At 41.5% G+C, this 20,134-nt stretch overlaps 1 protein-coding gene across 1 annotated transcript; it reads left to right on the forward strand.

The window, feature by feature from the left end:
- The first annotated feature begins 381 nt into the window (after positions 1-381).
- On the forward strand, positions 382-8,967 carry LOC135548801 (protein YIPF5). The gene is made up of 6 exons (XM_064978733.1): positions 382-473; positions 3,121-3,243; positions 3,481-3,647; positions 6,289-6,434; positions 6,609-6,790; positions 7,031-8,967. The coding sequence occupies exons 2-6, from the start codon at positions 3,131-3,133 to the stop codon at positions 7,191-7,193; spliced, it is 771 nt and encodes a 256-aa protein (XP_064834805.1). The 5' UTR covers positions 382-473; positions 3,121-3,130; the 3' UTR covers positions 7,194-8,967.
- The last annotated feature ends 11,167 nt before the right edge of the window (positions 8,968-20,134 follow it).

The raw sequence follows: 20,134 nt of genomic DNA on the forward strand, positions 1-20,134 counted from the left end.
TTGAAGTAGCACATATCCGGGCTGTCCAGACGGGTCTCCTATGCAGAGGCAGTGCAAATAGCTGAAGGAGCAAGTGCAATAAATGCCCCCCAGCCTGCAGAATGTGTTTTTTCATCGATTTAAGGGATCCTGAAGTACTGATAGTGAAGGTGGATGTTGTTGCGTAAATTGTACAAGTCAAATCATCAAGAAATATAGGAAACTTGACATAATTGTGAATGGAGGTAAATGAGTAGCGACGCTCCCCATCCAACCTTCTTCACCCTTTACCTATTTCCCTGTGTTTTTCTGCGTTAAAGTTCCCCAGTTTTCACCCCACACAGTAGGTGGCACCATGCACCTCTAACGTACATTTCCTGACCGCCAAATGCCATAGAAGAAGAAGACCCGGAAAACGTTCCTTTAGTTTTCTCTTGACACGTATCGAGCAACGAAGTTGGCGGAGTCCAGTGTTGAATTGTTCATTGTTGCAGGTAACAGTGGATAGTATTGCTTAGTAAAATCCATGTAATAGTAAAACACTTTTTTCTTTTATAGCTTGGTTAAATATTGTGTCGAGGCCCACATTCATTTTAGCGTCGCGAAGCCGCCTGATCCCGCGAGCTTAACGTTACATTATAACTACACGGATGTCAATTGTAACTAGATATAATTTCCAGACTGATACTATAGGTAGTGCAGTATGGTAATCAGTGGGGTAAATTAACTGGCTGCATTCCTTTATTAGTCTGCTCTAGCTTACTAGCTAGCCAACGTTAGCTAGCTAACCTGGAATACATTTGGCTAGTTAGTTAGCTGACGTTAAATAGCAGTTTTAGTGAACTAGCTAGCTAACCAGCTAACGTTAGACGGCAAATTATTTAATCAAATATTGCCCCACCCGTTTAACAAACGGGCTTGCCAGCTAGCTAACGTTGTTTGTGTGGTTGCCATGGCGTTGTAAAGCAGCCTAAACAACGTATTCAAATGTTGTAACTACATATTTGTTAAAGTGTTTCTTAATCAGCGTTTTTGTTTTTAATAAGTTGATTGGATATCTGGTTATTTATATCCACGGAGTTGCAGGACTGATGGAATGTTGACTTGTCTGGTTTTGCTCAATTATTAGCTGGCTGAAGTTTGCGTTTAAAAGATTCATCTCAGCCCCGGCTGCTTGATCAATGAGACCTGACCCCCATTCTGAAAATGTCAGAGCTCGTAGTGGAGATGACTACTGTTTTATCTAGACTGATGTGTGGTGGGCTTTCTACGCTGTAGCAGCAGCAGAGGCATCACCAACGTGGGTGCTACACGTCAGTTGTGGAGGGGTATGAAGTTGCCACAATGGAAATAAGTTGTCTAACTTTTGTCATCCTCGATTTTAAATGTACTATCTAAATGCGTGGTATTGTTTTACATTGTCATAAATACAGTGCATTTGGAAAGTATTCAGAACCCCTGACTTTTTCCATATTTTGTTACGTTACAGCCTTATTCTAAAATGTATTACATTGATTTCCCCCCTCATCGATGTACACACAATACCCCATAATGACAAAGCAACAACAGGTATAGACATTTTAGCAAATGTATTCAAAATAAAAAAATAAACTTGACATTTGCATACAGAACCAGTGAAAAGTTTGGACACACCAACTCATTCAAGGGGTTCAATATATTTACAATTTAATACATTCTACACCTCAACTATGAAATAACACACATGGAATCATGTAGTAACCAAAAAGTGTTAAACAAATCAAAATATATTTTATTCAAAGTAGCCACCCTTTGCCTTGACAGCTTTGCACACTCTTGGCATTCTCTCAACCATCTTCATGAGGAATGCTTTTCCAACAGTCTCTTGAAGGAGTTCCCATATGCTGAAGACTTGTTGGATGCTTTTCCAGCACTCAGCGGTCCAACTCATCCCAAACCATCTCAGTTGGGTTGAGGTTGGGTGATTGTGGAGGCTCGGTCATATGATAAAGGACTCCATCACTCTCCTCCTTGGTCAAATAGCCCTTACACAGCTCGGAGGTGTGTTGCTTCATTGTCCTGTTGAAAATCAAATTATAGTCCCACTAAGCGCAAACCAGATGGGATGGCGTATCGCTGTGGTAGCCATGCTGTTTAAGTGTGCCTTGAATTCTAAATTAATCAGACAGTGTCACAAGCAGTCACCATCACAGCTCCTCCATGCTTCACGGTGGGAACCACACATGCGGAGATCATCCATTCGCCTACTCTGTGTCTCAAAGACACGGTGGTTGGAACTTAAAATCTCAATTTGGACTCATCAGATCAAAGGACAGGTTTCCACCGGTCTAATGTCCATTGCTTGTGTTTCTTGGCCCAAGCAAGTCTCTTCTTCTTATTGGTGCCCTTTAGTAGTGGTTTCTTTGCAGCAATTCGACCATGGCCCGATTCACACAGTCTCCTCTGAACAGTTGATGTCTGTTACTTGAATTTCTTAATTTTCCGCATGGACTTACCATGTCTTAAAGTAAGGATGGACTGTTTCTCTTTGCGTATTTGAGCTGTTCTTGTCATAATATGGACTTGGTCTTTTACCAAATATGGATATCTTCTGTATACAACTAGGGTTGCAAAATTCCCATGTTTTCCAGAAATCCTGGTAGGAAAACAAGAATAAACAGGAAATCCAGGAATCTAACATGGGATTTCTGGAAAACCTGGAAATTTAGTTACCGGAATTTTGCAACCCTATATACCACCCCTACCATGACACAACACAACTGATTGGCTCAAACGCATTAAGAAGGAAAGAAATTCCACACATTTACTTTTAACAAGGCACACCTGTTAATTGAAATTCATTCCTGGTGACTACCGCATGAAGCTGGTTGAGCAAATGCGAAGAGTGTACAAAGCTGTCATCAAGGCAAAGGCATCGACTGTCTAACCACAGATAACATGGGCAAGTATATTTGGTGCATCGAATGGCTTTCCCCTTGATGCTACGTTTCTAGCGAGCAAACGTATCTACATGAACATAAACATACCAGGAATAAGGGCAGCAATGCATCAAGTGGTGCTAAACTAGCCATCAATTGAATACTGTTTACACAATTTTCTCCTCCAGCTGTACAATGCTCATGAACTATTTATTTTTTGCAGACGGTCAAAAATGTCAGGGTTTGACAACTTCAACACAGATTTCTACCAGTCCAGCTACAGTGTAGATGACCAAGGCCAACCTGCTGGATATGGCTACAGTAACACAGAAGACCCCTACAAACAGTATGTTTTGTCAACTTGTTAATATTGCATTGACCCCAGTTACTCTGTAACTCACCGTGCTCTGTAAATACACATGCCTGTCAACAATTTGAAAACAATGCATTTTTCCCTCAATGTCTCTCAATGGCCTGTTTTGTTAGTATTGTTCCCTATGTGTTGCTTACTCGTTTGAGTTATAGTGTTTTTAACAAAGCCATGAAGGTTTTCTGAGAAGTGTGCTTATGTTTCCCCCCCTAGGGGTCAGTATGACTACTCCCAACCGATGGGATACTCAGCCCCAGGGATGATGCAACCCCAGCAGCCCTACACAGGCCAGATCTACCAACCCACACCAGCCTTCACACCTTCCCCCACACAGTCCATGTACGGCAGCAGCTTTGATGACGAGCCCCCACTGCTGGAGGGTAAGGATAACCAAGTGGTGAGACTCCATAGGGAAAGGGGCGGTAAAGAATGCTAACTCAATTGCTTGATCACAAATCAAGCTTTTTCCTCTACCTCCCTAAGCACTTTTGTTGATCTGAGAGGATTGGCTAGTTGAAGCCAGGTGGAGCTTTTAGATTTGATCTTTACCTCTGACTTACTCTGAAGCATAGGAGCTTCATACTAGGAATAGGGGGAATGAAGACACATTTCTCAAGGTATGAGTGGTCAGGGGAGCACAAAGCCAAAAGGATCCAACTCTCGTTCATTTCTCTCGAGTCGGATCAGTGTTATGCCAGGTTATGGACAGCCAGAGCCCAGCACAGTATATGGTCTTCAAATCCAGGGATGGAATATGTCGTTGTACTCCTAGGGCTCTATTTCATCTGTATCACGGAAGTTCTGTGTTACACCGTGATTAAAATGGAAATGTTCCCGCATTAGTGGAGACTGAAGGCACTGGTAACCCTGCATATGTCAGCTCAATTGGAAATGACCTTTACATTTCTATTGTGCGATCTGTAACCCTTCAGCAATAGATTGAATATAGCTCCTAATCAAAATGATGAAAGGTGAATCAAGAAGATTGAAATATTTGTCTGCCGTTTTTGTCAACATGCTAGGTTAGCTAATGCTAAAGCAACCCATCGGATTCAACTAGACTTTTGGTAGCTACTCACCCCAACCCTAGGCATTGCATTTTCATGGAATCCAATGGGTGGATATAGCATTACCTAGCCTAGCATACTTTTTGGTCATGTAGTGTATGTGGACACATGCTCGGGGGTTGAGTTCAGGGCTCTGTGCAGTCCAGTCAAGTTCTTCCACACAACAAACCATTTCTGTATGAACCTCGCTTTGTGCACCGGGGGCATTGTCATTCTGAAACAGGAAAGGGCCTTCCCCAAACTGTTGCCACAAAGTTGGAAGCACAGAATAATCTAGAATCTCCTTGTATGCTGTAGCGTTATGATTTCCCTTCACTGGAATTAAGGGGCTTAGCCCAGACCATGGAAAAACAGCCTCAGACCATTATTTCTCCACTACCACTCCAGCCGATGCTTTTCATTGACAATGTTTATCTTAAGCTTGTGTGCGGCTTCTCGCCCATGGAAACCCATTTCATGAAGCTCCCAACGAACAGTTTCTGTGTTGACGTTGCTTCGAGGCAGTTTGGAACTAGGTAGTGAGTGTTGCAACCGAGGACAGACTATTTTTATGCACTTCAGCAATCGGCGGTCCCGTTCTGCGAGCTTGTGTGGCAGACCACTTCACGGTTGTGCCGTTGTTGCTCCTTTCCACTTCACAATAACAGCATTTACCTTTGACCGGGGCAGCTCTAGCAGGGCAGAAATTTGACGAACTGACTTGTATGATGTGGCACCATCCTATGGCCGTGCCACATTTGAAATGCAATAACCTCTTCAGTAAGGCCATTCTACTGCCAATATTTGTCTATGGTGAATTTTGGCTGTGTGGTCGATTTTATACACCTGTCAGCAACGGGTGTGGCAGAAATAGCTGAATCCACTCGTTTGAAGCGATGTCCACATACTTTTGTATATATAGTGTATTCCATCCCGAGGTTGAGGTACAGTATGTTTTCCCAGCCATATACCGCCCTGGGCTCTGATTGTCTACATTCCAACAAGTCAGATCCTTTTGGCTTGGGAGCACATCAAGATCTATAGAGGACTCCAGTGCTCAAAAGCCAATTTTAGCATGGACAGCACCATTAAGGATTGTAACCATTTTGAAGTGGTTAACTGGGTTGGACTTCCTATGGTTTAAGGAAGGATCAGTCAATTAATTATACTTGTGAGCAAACGTTCCATAAATGCGAGTGGCAGTAAATTGCCAACCTTGGCTTCATACCTATTCAAACAATACACTCCATTATTGACCTTTGTGTTTACCTACTGTTAGACTAGTAACCGAAAGGTTGCAAGTTCGAATCCCCGAGCTGACAAGGTACAAATCTGTCGTTCTGCCCCTGAACAGGCAGTTAACCCACTGTTCCTAGGCCGTCATTGAAAATAAGAATTTGTTCTCAACTGACTTGCCTAGTAAAATAAAAAAAAGTAGTAGAAGAATATTGACTACTTCAAACCTGAGATGGCCTCAATGGCGCTGCCCACGGGCTCAGATGCCATAACGGGACAGCTGCAAAGTTGTGATCTCTATACATCTCTATGGGGGAGCACTATGATGGGTTTAGTGGGATATGTGTCCATGTTGCCCTCCCCTGTGACAAGAAGACCTAGTTAAACCAGTAGAGTGACCCAGTTGTGTGCACTAAATGGGTCAGCAGTCAGGGATCACCAGGGCCATCCTGCTAAGCTAATAAATGACTCCAAGTAAGGTCTTATTTTGGAGATGAGCATTCATCTGATACATTGGTGTGTGGTAGGGAAAGAAGTGTTCTCTTGATACAAAATAAATGTTTCTGTTGCCTGTCATTTCCTTATTAAACTGAAAAAGTGTCATTCTAGGAGGTATAGAGGTATGATTCTCTTTTTCTGACTATATTGTAAGAATGAGTTGTCCCTTCTCTCAACCAACCCTTTCACTTATATCTGACATTGCTTTAATATAATTTCATGCTTTTGCTCTACCTCACAGAATTGGGCATTAACTTTGACCACATCTGGCAGAAGACCCTGACAGTGCTCCACCCCATGAAGGCAGCAGATGGTAACATTATGAACGAGACTGACCTGGCTGGGCCCATGGTGTTCTGTCTGGCCTTCGGAGCCACCTTACTTCTGGTAAGAACTATTCTGTTACTGATGTAGTACAGCACTTGAACACTTACATGGTATCTGTATATATTTGTCATTATACCTTGTGCAATAGCATTGTCTGCCTTGGGAAGAAATTACTGTAAATGCAGATGGCTGATGAGTTGTCAATATGTTCCTGTCTCTGTCTATCTGCTACAGACAGGAAAGATCCAGTTTGGCTATGTGTATGGCATCAGCGTCATCGGCTGCCTGGGGATGTACTGTCTCCTCAACCTAATGAGCATGACAGGTGTGTCGTTTGGCTGTGTCGCCAGTGTACTGGGCTACTGCCTTCTACCCATGATCCTCCTTGCCAGCTTCGGAATCATCTTTTCTTTACAGTAAGAACAAACATGGGCCTGAGAATAGAGGTTAGGTCAGTTTAGTAAAGTACTCTGTCACATTATATAGAGCAGATCTGTGGATTGTAAGTGTCAGGTGGTGCACAACATAATATGAGCCTTTGCTACTGAAAATGACTGACTTTTGATGCTCTTTGTTTGTGGACGATTTAAATTGCACAATTGTTTTACCAAACAATTTACCAACTGATTTAGCTGGCTTTTCTTGACCTTTTTCAGAGGCATGTTTGGAATAATCATCGCAGCCACAATAATTGGCTGGTGCAGTTTCTCTGCTTCCAAGATCTTCATCTCGGCCCTGGCCATGGACGGACAGCAACTTCTGGTGGCGTACCCCTGTGCCCTCCTCTATGGGGTGTTTGCCCTCATCTCTGTCTTCTGAACTGTCTCTGTCTGTCATCTACACCATGCAGGAAAACGGCCCAGCAAACCCAACTAACTTGAGGACCAGTAAGAAGCGCTGCTGTGCTGCACCCACATCACAGTGCATTGGTGTGGCCAGAAACCCTGTCAGTTTCATTCCACTTTTACACCCGCTGACAGGGGTCAGTTGTAGAGTATCAATTCCAAACCATTTCGATTCAGGACTAAGGACCCATCCACGGACCACTGCAATCTTATATTTAATGTAAAGCTTGTTCTTTATTATGTTTGTTTTTGTTTCTAAGATTTATTTGAGCTTTGAGGCCTTCAGAAAATGCTTTGCACAGGTATTTTCAATTTTATTCAACTGAAGCAGGTGACTTGAAATTGAGTTGTTAAAATAAGACCTTGTTGCATAGTTAATCTATCTCTAATATCAACAGCTCTCATTCATACATACACATCTGGGTACTCAGAGGTCTCCTTACAAGTCTGAAAAGACATGTTTTATAAACCTGCAATCATTTTCACTCCATTTTCTGTCCTGTTAGGTCTTTCTTAGAACAATTTAAATTGCTGAAACATGAGGCGCTGCTTGACCAAAACTCTGCCTTGTGGCATTCTCAATTGTATTTTCCAGCCCCCCCCCCTCCCCCATGTGATCAGGGCTGTGTTGGTTTTGAAGCTTGTGTGATTCTAAACTTTGGGCAGTCAAAATGCCTGCGCGATGACACAGCTGTGTACACACTCAAGTTATGTACAACATGAATTTTTAAAAAGAAATAGATATTTGTGAGGTTTTAATTTTATTGTAAGATAGTTTGTTGTTCAAGATCAAAACTGCACTGCAGGGCTCCAGCCTACTGTGCTGTCAAATCAAATTTATTTGTATAGCCCTTCTTACATCAGCTGATATCTCAAAGTGCTGTACAGAAACCCAGCCTAAAACCCCAAACAGCAAGCAATGCAGTTGTAAGTCGCTCTGGATAAGAGCGTCTGCTAAATGACTTAAATGTAAATGTAGAAGCATGGTTGCTAGGAAACTCCTGAGAAACGGCAAAAACTGTTAAGACTTTGTGTATCCACATTTTGTTCACGAACAGAATAGGCGTCACAAGGTTGTCAGCTGTGTTTAATGGTATTGTACTACAGGCCGGTCAAACCACACAAGAAGTATCTCACAGATCCTAGGAGATTTTCAGTCTCTTATCCATTATTCTCATGAAGTTTGTATTGGATCGGTTTTCTGTTTTTCACCTCAAGGCTATGATGCATTGTTGAGCTTGTTTTTTTGGCTGCAGGGTTATATGGAACACTAGAGTGCATTGAATAACTATTGTCATAGTTTTAGTCTTTTACTGTTCACTTTGACTACAATGTGGGTGTGAATTTTGGTTTCGCACAAAGGTGTCACCTGAAAGGCACGGTTTTATGGTCATCAGTGGTTTTTCTCAGTTTTCCTATAACTTTGTTTTTATGCTAAGCCTGAGCTCCTGAAGGGATGCCATTTTATATAGTCTTCCTAAGAATAATGAATAATGCAAAATTTAAATTGAGTGCTTTTCTTTTTCAACATACTATACACAAGGGAATACTTTGCATTTCATGCAACCAAGAGCCATTTACAGTGCTACTCTTTTATGGCCAAGTATTTATATACTGTGTCATTTGTTTTGTACTTCTTAAAAGTCCCAATGTTGTTCTTTTGTCATGTTGAAATTCTTGATCAATTGGAAAAGCGTCGTGCTTGTGTGGTTTTATTGGCCACTATCTAAATAAAATATAGGTTGATACATGTTTTTTATTATTTCATGCTTTCAGCCAGAAACAATGGTTTGTGGTTTTTGGAGTTCATCCTGTAATGACTGGATGGTGGAACCAAAACCATATTTTTCTCTACTGCAGTGGTCATTCATCCGGGTCCTGGAGCGCTACCCTCCTGTAGGTTTCCGCTCCAACCCCAGTTGTAACCTACCTGATACAGCTTATCAACAAGCTAATTATTAGAGTCCAATGCGCTAGATTAGGGTAGCAGCGAAACAACACTACAAGACTATTCTCCAGGAACTGGATTGGAGAGGCCTGCTCTACTGTATAACATCAGTCTGTATGTTGAGAGATTGAAGATCTTTACGAATTGTTTGGATTATGTTTTCAGAATGAAGGAAAATGACACTAATGCCCCATCCTGATGGCAATGGGTCATTGTTTTGTATCCCAGTCCCTATTAGTCTATAGGTAATATGGAGATGAATCATATTTGATTAATTACGAGGATATACTATTTGTATTTATGTATCCCCATTGGCTACTGCCAAGGCAGCAGCTAATCTTCCTGGGGTCCAGCAAAATTAAGGCAGTTATGCATTTTTTTTAAACATTACAGTACATTCACAACGTATTAAGTGTGTGCACTCAGGCCCCTACTCTACTGCCACATATCTATAACACAAAATCTGTGTGTGTAGTACATATGTTATCGTGTGTTTATATGCATGTGTCTGCCTATGTTTGTGTTGCTTCACAGTCCCTGCTGTTTCATAAGGTGTATTTTTATATTTTTTTAATCAAAATGTACTGCTTGTTACTTGATGTGGAATAGAGTTCCATGTTGTCATGGCTCTATGTAGTACTGTGCGCCTCCCATAGTCTGTTCTGTGAAGAGACCCCTGGTGGCATGTCTTGTGGGGTATGCATGGGTGTCCGTGCTGTGTGCCAGTAGTTCAAGCAAACAGCTTGGTGCATTCAACATGTCAATGCCTCTCACGAATACAAGTAGTGATGAAGTCAATCTCTCTTCCACTTTGAGCCAGGAGAGATTGACATGCATATTATTGTTAGCTCTTTGTGTACATCCAAGGGCCAGCCCCTCTGCCCTGTTCTAAGCCAATTGAAATTTTCCAAGTCCCTCTTTTGTGGCATTTGACCCCACAACTGAACAGTATTCCAGGTACGGCAAAACTAAGGCCTGGAGGACCTGCCATGTGGATAGTGCTGAATGCACAGCAGCGCTTTATTGTGGACAGACTTCTCCCCGTCTTAGCTACTGTTGTATCAATATGTTTTGACCATCCAGGGTTACAATCCAGGCTTACTCCAAGCAGTTTAGTCTCCTCAACTTGCTCAATTACCATATTATTCATTGCAATATTTATTTGAGGTTTAGGGTTTAGTGGATGATTTGTCCGGGCCTACCAGAATAGCTAAATACATTTTACGCTCGTTTTGAGGCAAGCAACAGGTAACCTGCCGAAATGACTACTGCCCGTAGCACTCACAGCAGTAGCTATGAAGTGCTGTGAAAGGCTGGTCATGGCTCAACAACAGCATCCCAGAAACCCTAGATCCACTCCAATTCGCATAACGCCCCAACAGATCCACAGATGCAATCTCAATTGCACTCCACACTGCCCTTTTCCCACCTGGACAAAAGGAACACGTATGTGAGAATGCTGATCATTAGCACAGCGCTCAACACCATTGTGCCCACAAGCTCATCACTAAGCTAAGGACCCTGGGACTAAACACCTCCCTCTGCAACTGGATCCTGGACTTCCTGACGGGCCGTCCCCAGGTGATAAGGGTAAGCAACAACACATCTGCCACGCTGGTCCTCAATATGGGGGCCCCTCAGGGGTGTGTGCTTAGTCCCCTCCTGTACTCCCTGTTCACCCACGACTGCGTGGCCAAGCACGACTCCAACACCATCATTAAGTTTGCTGACGACACAACAGTGGAAGGCCTGATCATCGATAATGATGAGACAGCCTATAGGGAGGAGGTCAGAGACCTGTCAGTGTGGTGCCCTGACAACAACTCTCCCTCAACATGGACTACAGGAAAAGGAGAACCGAACATGCCCCCATTCACATCAACAAGGCTGTAGTGGAGCGGATCGAGAGTTTCAAGTTCCTTGGTGTCCACATCACTAACAAACTATCATGGTCCAAACATACCAAGATAGTTGTGTAGAGGGCATGAGAACACCATTTCCCCCTCAGGAGACTGAAAAGATTTCTCATGTATCCCCAGATCCTCAAAAGGTTCTACAGCTGCACCATTGAGAGCATCCTGACCGGTTGCATCACCGCCTGGTATGGCAACGGTTTGGCATCCAACCGTAAAGCGCTACAGAGTGTAGTGTGTACGGCCCAGTACATCACCGGGGCCCAGCTTCCTGCCATCCAGGTCCTATATACTAGGCGGTGTCAGAGGACGGCCCAAAAAATTGACTCCAGTCACCCAAGTCATAGACTTTTCTGTCTGCGACACTACAGCAAGCGGTACCGGAGTGCCAAGTCTAGGTCCAAAATGCTCCTAAACAGCTTTGACCCCCAAGCCATAAGACTACTTAACAATTAATCAAATGGCCACCCGGATTATTTACATTGACCCACCCTTCCCCCTTTATTTCTACACTTCTGCCACTCACTGTTTATTAACTATGCATAGTGACTTCATCCCTATCTACATGTACAAATTACCTCGACTAACCTGTCCCCCTGCACATTGACTCGGTACCGGTACCCCCTGTATATAGCCTAGGTATTGTTATTTTACTGTTACTTTTTATTACATTTTTTTGTAAACATTTCTCTTCACTATTTCTTGAACGGCATTGTTGTTTAAGGGCTTGTAAGTAAGGGGTAAGGGGCCTAGACAGCTGTCTTGGGTAATTCCTGATTCTACCTATATTTTGTTGGAGAGGCTTCCATTAGCAGTGGGTGTAAAGCCATAACACATACATTTTTCCACCAACAGACTGTGATCGAAGATGTCAAAAGTCGTACTGAAGTGTAACAAAACAGTCGCCACAATATTTTTATCATCTATTTTTCTCTGACAATCATCAGTCATTTGTGTAAGTGCTGTGCTTGTTGAATTTCCTTCCCTATAAGTTTGCTGAAAGTCTGTTGTCAGTTTGTTTACTGTGTAATAGCATTGTATCTGGTCAAACATAATTCTTTCTGAAAGTTTACAAAGGGTCAGTAACGGGCTGATTGTTCGGCTATTTGTGCCAGTAAAGGTATTTTTACTATCCTTAGGTAAGGGAATAACTTTTGCTTTCCTCCAGGCATGAGGGCACACACTATCTAGTAGGTTTAAATTTCAGATATGGCATATAGGAGTGACAATATCATCCGCTATTATCCTCAGTAATTTTCCATCTAAGTTGGCAGACCACGGTGTCTTGTTATTGTTGATAACAATATGTTCACCTTTTTTCACATCTTCCACATTTACTCTACGTCTGCTAAATCATTCATTTTCAGAGACAAGTTTCTTTCACCCTGCATGTTTTCTGAAGATCTCTAAGAGCCCCATGGAAGGTGACTCACTCTGTGTCTTATGACTTACTTACTCACGCTCTCATAAAGTATCAAACAAATTATATAAAGGCAATGTGGGGATATCATGCTTTACATTTGATAGAAATCTACTTTAATTTCCATTGTTTCACAGATTCACACAGACACAGATGTGTTTGATAGATCTCAACAGGGTCTCAGAGTTTTTCCACACACCCCTGTGGCACTGGTAAGTCCTTCACAGTAGAACTCTGGCCTCGGGAGGGTGACACAGCTGCCATAGGGACAGTGTCTCCGACTATACAAAATCTTACCCATAACACCGTAGAAACCATTTGTGTGGTTATTTTTAATAAAATGTTTGTTTTAAATGATGCATTGAAGTTAACGCATGGTTGTAAAGAAATTGCTTTTAAAGGTCATAGGTCATTTTTTTTTGAGTGGTCATGATCAAGTGCTCAGTTTCAGGTCCTAATGTTTCAGTGCAACAAAATAGAATGATTCCAAAAACCTCAAAACATGTCTCCAGTTTATTGGTACGCCAACTTAATTCTCAACAATGGGCCCAGGTTCCCCCTCTAGGGAGCCCCAGAGAGCTTTTAAGGTTTCTGTTTACAGTAAGTAAGGTCAGTAATAAAGTCCCAATTTAAGACCTGATGCAGTTTGAGGTTAATGCATGTCTATAAATTACAGTTGAGATGCTGTATATGGTCAAATTAACTCTTGAAAATTTCATTTTTTACGAGGCTAGGATATTATTAGAGATTCTCTAGATGGCAGTGTTGAGTCATACATTGCCTGTCCAACTGGCTATCCTGTTGGCTGTAGAGGATTGCGGGCCATGTTGTCTAATGTTGTATAATTCGACGTCCATCTGATACATGGTGATTGACTGTTTGTTTTACGCAGTGCTCTCTGACATGGTGAGTGATGATAGAGCAAATGAAAACTTAATTCACCCCTCCTATCATCAGATTACTGTGATATTGTCAGTGGCCAGCTCTAATGAATGGAAACACAAATGTCCCAAAGCGCTTCCCTGACTTATAATCAATGAGAACATTTTCATAGAGACATATCTGATTTGTTTTCTTAATCAAGATCCACTGTATGCTTATCTCAATGCGTAATTTACATTGATTGCTGCTTTAAATGGGACTTTTAGTTACCGTGAGTGACCACTCTGTAGAATGTAAAAAGTAAACAGTGGTATTTAGACATTTTTGGATTGCAAGTCTGGATTGCATTACCTCCACAATGTCAAGTAAAACTGTCAATACACTAGTTGTTTGTCAAATGCAAATCAATTAAAATTCACTTGCCATTACAGTAAATAGCATGAAAATATTATTTTTTTCCACCACTTTTTAAATTTCCACTATCCTTGACTTGCTTAGGACTGATTCAACAAAGAACCAGTATATTGAGTCACATGAGAAAAGAGTCCTCAATCCATTTCCTCCCCAAGTGTTAAATACTGTGTTTGCTCTTACAGAAGTCATCCATGCACTGTTACTCTGTTGCATGACCCTAGCACATAAAGTGTGTGATATGTTTCTGAGAAATGGCTGCTTAATAATTGGCCTGTTGGATGGCCACAACAATGGCAGATGTTACATATGTAAGAGAGCCGGTCCAAAAATTATATCAGAAATTATCATGATTAGCGTGTGCTCACCCTAAGGGAGCGGTGGTGTTTTGTGGAAAATGCAATGATTGGTATTCAGCGACGCTGTGCCTTATGTATTTCAAAACTACCAGCTCCATGAATATTCACTGAGCAACTGTTACTTAGGCACTGAGTGTGATTTCCCTGCTGCTTCTGCACTTCATTAGGCTAATTGTCTCACTCATTGCATGGACCCTCAGTCAAACTCAATGAACTACCTCTCACACACAACAGCCAGCCAAAGTGTGGCTGGCCTCGAGCACTGATGGGTTGGTGAAGAGATTTCACAGTTGTTTAGGCCCCCACCCCCTTTTCCCCTCCACATCATACAGTACATACATACAGTGATAAATGCATGCACTACACACACCCCCCCCCCCCCTCCCACACACACACATACGCAGCCATACACACACAGTACACATACACGGTGCCGTTTAAGATAATATTTTTATATTATGGACATGGCCTTATTTCTACTACAGCATATTGGATGACTGTCAGTCATTCTCCATTCACCCAGCTCAATGTAACATCGATAGGTTTAGGCTACTACACGATACTCTAATTTTCCCTTTACCCACTGAGAGGTTGCAACAACCTAACCTATGAATGAAAGTTTACAATGTACAGTATATCACAAAAGTGAGTACACCCCTCACATTTTTGTAAATATTTGAGTATATCTTTTCATGTGACAACACTGAAGAAATGACACTTTGCTACAACGTAAAGTAATGAGTGCACAGCTTGTATAGCAGTGTAAATTTGCTGTCCCCTCAAAATAACTCAACACACAGCCATTAATGTCTAAACCGCTGGCAACAAAAGTGAGTACACCCCTAAGTGAAAATGTCCAAATTGGGCCCAATTAGCCATTTTCCCTCCCCGGTGTCATGTGTCTAGTTAGTGTTACAAGGTCTCAGGTGTGAATGGGGAGCAGGTGTGTTAAATTTGGTGTCATCGCTCTCACACTCCCTCATCAGTATGGACACTGGAAGTTCAACATGGCACCTCATGGCAAAGAACTCTCTGAGGATCTGAAAAAATAATTGTTGCTCTACATAAAGATGGCCTGGGCTATAAGTAGATTGCCAAGACCCTGAAACTGAGCTACAGCACGGTGGCCAAGACCATACAGCGGTTTAACTGGACAGGTTCCACTCAGAACAGGCCTCGCCATGGTCGACCAAAGAAGTTGAGTGCACGTGCTCAGCGTCATATCCAGAGGTTGTCTTTGGGAAATAGAAGTATGAGTGCTGCCAGCATTGCTGCAGAGGTTGAAGGGGTGGGGGTCAGCCTGTCAGTGCTCAGACCATACGCCGTACACTGCATCAAATTGGTCTGCATGGCTGTTGTCCCAGAAGGAAGCCTCTTCTAAAGATGATACACATGAAAGCCCGCAAACAGTTTGCTGAAGACAAGCAGACTAAGGACATGGATTACTGGAACCATGTCCTGTGGTCTGATGAGACCAAGATAAACGTATTTGATTCAGATGGTGTCAAGCGTGTGTGGTGGCAACCAGGTGAGGAGTACAAAGACAAGTGTGTCTTGCCTACAGTCAAGCATGGTGGTGGGAGTGTCATGGTCTGGGGCTGCATGAGTGCTGCCGGTACTGGGGAGCTACAGTTCATTGAGGGAACCATGAATGCCAACATGTACTGTGACATACTGAGGCAGAGCATGATCCCCTCCCTTCAGAGAATGGACTGCAGGGCAGTATTCCAACATGATAACGACCCCAAACACACCTCCAAGACGACCACTGCCTTGCTAAAGAAGCTGAGGGTAAAGGTGATGGACTGGCCAAGCATGTCTCCAGACCTAAACCCTATTGAGCATCTGTGGGGTATCCTCAAATGGAAGGTGGATGAGTGCAAGGTCTCTAACATCCACCAGCTCTGTGATGTCGTCTTGGAGGAGTGGAAGAGGACTCCAGTGGCAACCTGTGAAGCTCTGGTGAACTCCATGCCCAAGAGGGTTAAGGCAGTGCTGGAAAAGGATGTTGCCCACACAAAATATAGACACTTTGGGCCCAATTTGGACATTTTCATTGGGGGTGTACTCACTTTTGTGATATACTGTACATGAATAATCAAGGTGACAGACCACACAGCGACCACACTTACAATACATGAGAGTTCCCTTTGCTCACATCTAGTGGACATGTTGATTTTTTTTTGCCCTCTGCTATGTTTAGTCTGCTGTGGTCCATTTTTGCTGTGTACTAAAATAGATGGCTCTCCTATTCTTACCACTTTACCCAGTCATATTAAACGTTCAAAATACTTTTCTAGGGGTTCTGATACTTCTAGCCTTGATTTACATTTTGTGTTATCGTATGTTTGTACAAAGGCCATGCAGTTTTTATCTTTGTTTCCATTGAACATGCCATACAAATAAAGGCATTTTAATGAATTATATGAAGAGTTCCTTCGTCCTTCTTTCTTTTTCATGCCCACAGTATTCCAGATAGTAGCTCATATCCCACTAAAGGTCTTATTCGGGATAAGCTGTTTACATTCACTTTTGATATCCTGCTCACAAGTATCCCTGTATCCATGAATAAACAGACAATTCCTAATTGAAGTTTAAATGAGTTATATGGAACATTAACTGAAATATGGACACTGGCTGTAGGCATATAACTTCTCACATGTAGCTCATATAATATTAACTCCTGCAGAATTATGCATTTCTTGGAGTAAAATTATGCAATGTGCTGTTGATGTACTGTTTAATATTTTGTTTTATGTGTAATGTAAGTGCCTTGATGTGTGTGTACCCCAGGAAGACTAGCTGCACCAACAGGCCAGGTCGCAGTTGTAAATGAGAACTTGTTCTCAACTGGCCTACCTGGTTAAATAAAGGTGAAATAAAAAATAATAATGGAGATCCCTAATAAATACAAAGTCAACAAATGTTAATTTTCTCAGGTACAGGAGTGGAGAAATATGATTTATTTCTTTCAGCATCTCTTGAGAAAATATGAATGTGCATAATCTTTCACAGTGTTATGTAAGTAGCCAGTATTTCAACCACATCAAATATGCACCCAAGACCGAACTGAAGTATTATCAGAAATCTGTTTCATTGTTTTCTCAGCTTTTTAATTTCCTTAAAACCGGTCAAACTGCATTGATTGCATTTTCTCCCCGGTCCCTAAACGAAACAGACACTTTACTAGATCACTAATTCATTCATTTTATCAATGTAAGACATTATTCTCGTGAGAACTACTTTATTTAGTCTTCTGAGGCAACAAGTTATGATAGAAGAGAAGCTGCATGTATTTAACTATATTTGACAAACAAATGGCCGACCAAATGTCAGAAATTATAATATGGCCTACCAAATTTTGGAAAGCAGAAACTTGTCAAAATTAGGGTGAAAGTTGCCAGTAGCCTACAGTCCAGTATGGAGTATCAGCCAAATTAATTAGTATAGTGTATTGAACTGCGCAGGTAGCCTACTTTTTGAAATGATTTGTTTGACAATCAAATTAAAATATCATAACACAACAACTCATGTTATGCGAAACTGAGCATGTACAGAATGTACAAAAACAACAGTAAACGGGATAAGACATATCCTGTCTAAGATCAGTATATCCCAGACATCTTAAACAGGTATGTCAGAACCAGGATGCAAGCTTATTTGGGTTACTGTAAATGGGATATGGTGTTTATATGAGTCAACTCAAAAACAATACTTGAGTGTCCCGAATAATAACGGGGAAATTGGTGTGCATGTTAACATGGTCAGTGGCACATTCAATACCGCCTTGCACACACTGGCCTGGATCTAGCTGATCTCGGGTGTAATCATTAGTCCAAACAGTTGCAAATGAGAGTTTCTATTGGACAAATTCAACTTTTAAGAAATATTTTTCAACAGAATCAATACATCCCTGATCACTCGCAAACACAGTTCACTTTCATAGCAGCCACATACAAACAGCGTGCTCACTTTGCTCGTTGTATAATTCCATCTCGTATCTACGCACTAGTCTGTGACCAGTCGATAAGCCAAGCCAAACCTTCTTACCATAACTGATAACCACACACAGCCTGCCCTACATCATTGTCACCATATTAGCTAACGTCATAGGAAAGCAGAGCTACTAGAATTAACTTGTTAGTAAACCTGCTACAATCATATCGTACAGTGTATAGCAAGCAGTTTGGCAGTTAGTTAAACTGGCAGGCCCCAGTGGCAATAAATTGATAAAACCAAAAGCTTACCTTGACTTGGAAGAGTTCCAGTGTTGGATAGCCATAGCCATCTAGCTAACATAGCATCCCTATAGATCTGTCATTATCATTGAAAGCAAGTCTAAGACGCAGTAGTCATGTTCTATGTACACTATGTCTATGCTTCTCATTCTTAAGTCTTGTTGTTTTTTGTTTTTTTTACTTTTGGTTTTGTACACCTGCTTCAAACAGCTGAAAATACTATATTTTTCACAGCGGTTTAGATGGTACAATAATTCTCTACACTATACTTGCTTGTTTTGTCACATGAACTTAAATTAAGAACTGTTAGAATTTTTAGCAACCAGGAAATGGCAGAGAGATTTCTATATAGTGCATCTTTAAGTGAAAGTGAAAAAAATACAAAAATAAATAAATCTCTCTCTCGATCTATCTCTCTCTTGCTTCTCCTTCATTTTTGAAGAAATTTATTTGAGAAATTCAGAAATTCTTTCTCTCTCTTTGAGTGGCATTTCAAAAGAAAATAAAGTACTTTAACAAGCATACATCATTCAGGAAATATTGAATAAAAAAAAAATATGACACATTTGTTCTCAGTGAGGGTTTTCTTGTTATGAATGTTTTCTTTGTTTTTTTAAATGAACATCAAAGCAATCTCCCATATCTTGAGCATCTCAAATTGTCTGTAGTTTTGTTTTGTATTATGTCTGCATTCGGTGAAAAAAATGTAAATGACTAGTAAATATCTAACAGCAAAAAGCCATCCCTCATCTGTCGCCTAGGAACATGAGTTGATATTTAATGTGTTTTAATGGGGTAATCAAAATGTTAGTGTCGTTTGAGATAATTACTTGGTTTAGATGTTGCCTTGTTTTGCACAAACAGCATTAACGCAATAAAGTGTTAATCGTTTACATTAACCTGAGGACCTGTTGCTTGCTTTACAATCCTTTTGAATTAGTTAAATGCATGTATTGCAGAACTGAAGTGCATAAATGAACTGAATGCACTGGGATGGCAAGAGAGAGGACCGTGTGTGTGTGCCTGTACGTGTGTGTGCATGCGTGTGTGTGTGTGTGTGTGTGTGCGTGCGTGCGTGCATGCATGAATGGGCAGTCGGGTGAAGGGTAGTCGGGGCGACTCACAACTTGTTTGATTCTATTTGTTGTTGCACATTCTGAATGTCCGTCCTGCATTGTGGGGTGTCTCTTTTCTGCTTGGCTGATTATATAGGCAGGGCTTCGTCCTAATAGAGAAGATGTACATGAATTGAGGTCTTTGAATGTCTCTGCCCTCTGACAGCTCTCTCATCTTGCCATATTAGAAAAAGCACATTAAATTTACATAACATTTTAGTCATTTAGCAGACGCTTTTGAGCAACTTACAGGAGCAATTAGGATTACAGTGCCTTCAGAAAGTATTCATACCCCCTGACTTATTCCACATTTTGTTTTGTTACAGCCTGAATTCAAAATTGATTAAATAGATGTTCAGTGGAGATCAGTGGAGGGCTCAGGGCTGTAAAGCCTGGTCTTGTGAGGTTGTTAGATGTGGGTCAGACCTTATTGTAGTCAGACCTAATACTCTACTAAAAGGAGGCTTGGCGGCTCTGTTGTGGGACCTGGCCGCCTGCAACACAATTAGCCTAACACTGACCTACTAAGAAGGTTATTCAGTGCCATGTGACTTCAGAGCTCCTACAACCATACCTGTCAGAAAGAACGGTTAAAGATGATTCATTTAAGAGGGAAAAACTGTAACTAA

The sequence above is a fragment of the Oncorhynchus masou genome, chromosome 11, assembly GCF_036934945.1.
Source record: "Oncorhynchus masou masou isolate Uvic2021 chromosome 11, UVic_Omas_1.1, whole genome shotgun sequence".
NCBI lineage: Eukaryota > Metazoa > Chordata > Actinopteri > Salmoniformes > Salmonidae > Oncorhynchus > Oncorhynchus masou.

Bases quoted from the DNA above. Each gene is read 5' to 3' on its own strand.
- LOC135548801 (XM_064978733.1), top strand. From the start codon at position 3,131: ATGTCAGGGTTTGACAACTTCAACACAGATTTCTACCAGTCCAGCTAC. The intron at 3,244-3,480 runs GTATGTTTTGTC...TTCCCCCCCTAG, and splicing joins ACAGAAGACCCCTACAAACA to GGGTCAGTATGACTACTCCC. The intron at 3,648-6,288 runs GTAAGGATAACC...TCTACCTCACAG, and splicing joins CGAGCCCCCACTGCTGGAGG to AATTGGGCATTAACTTTGAC.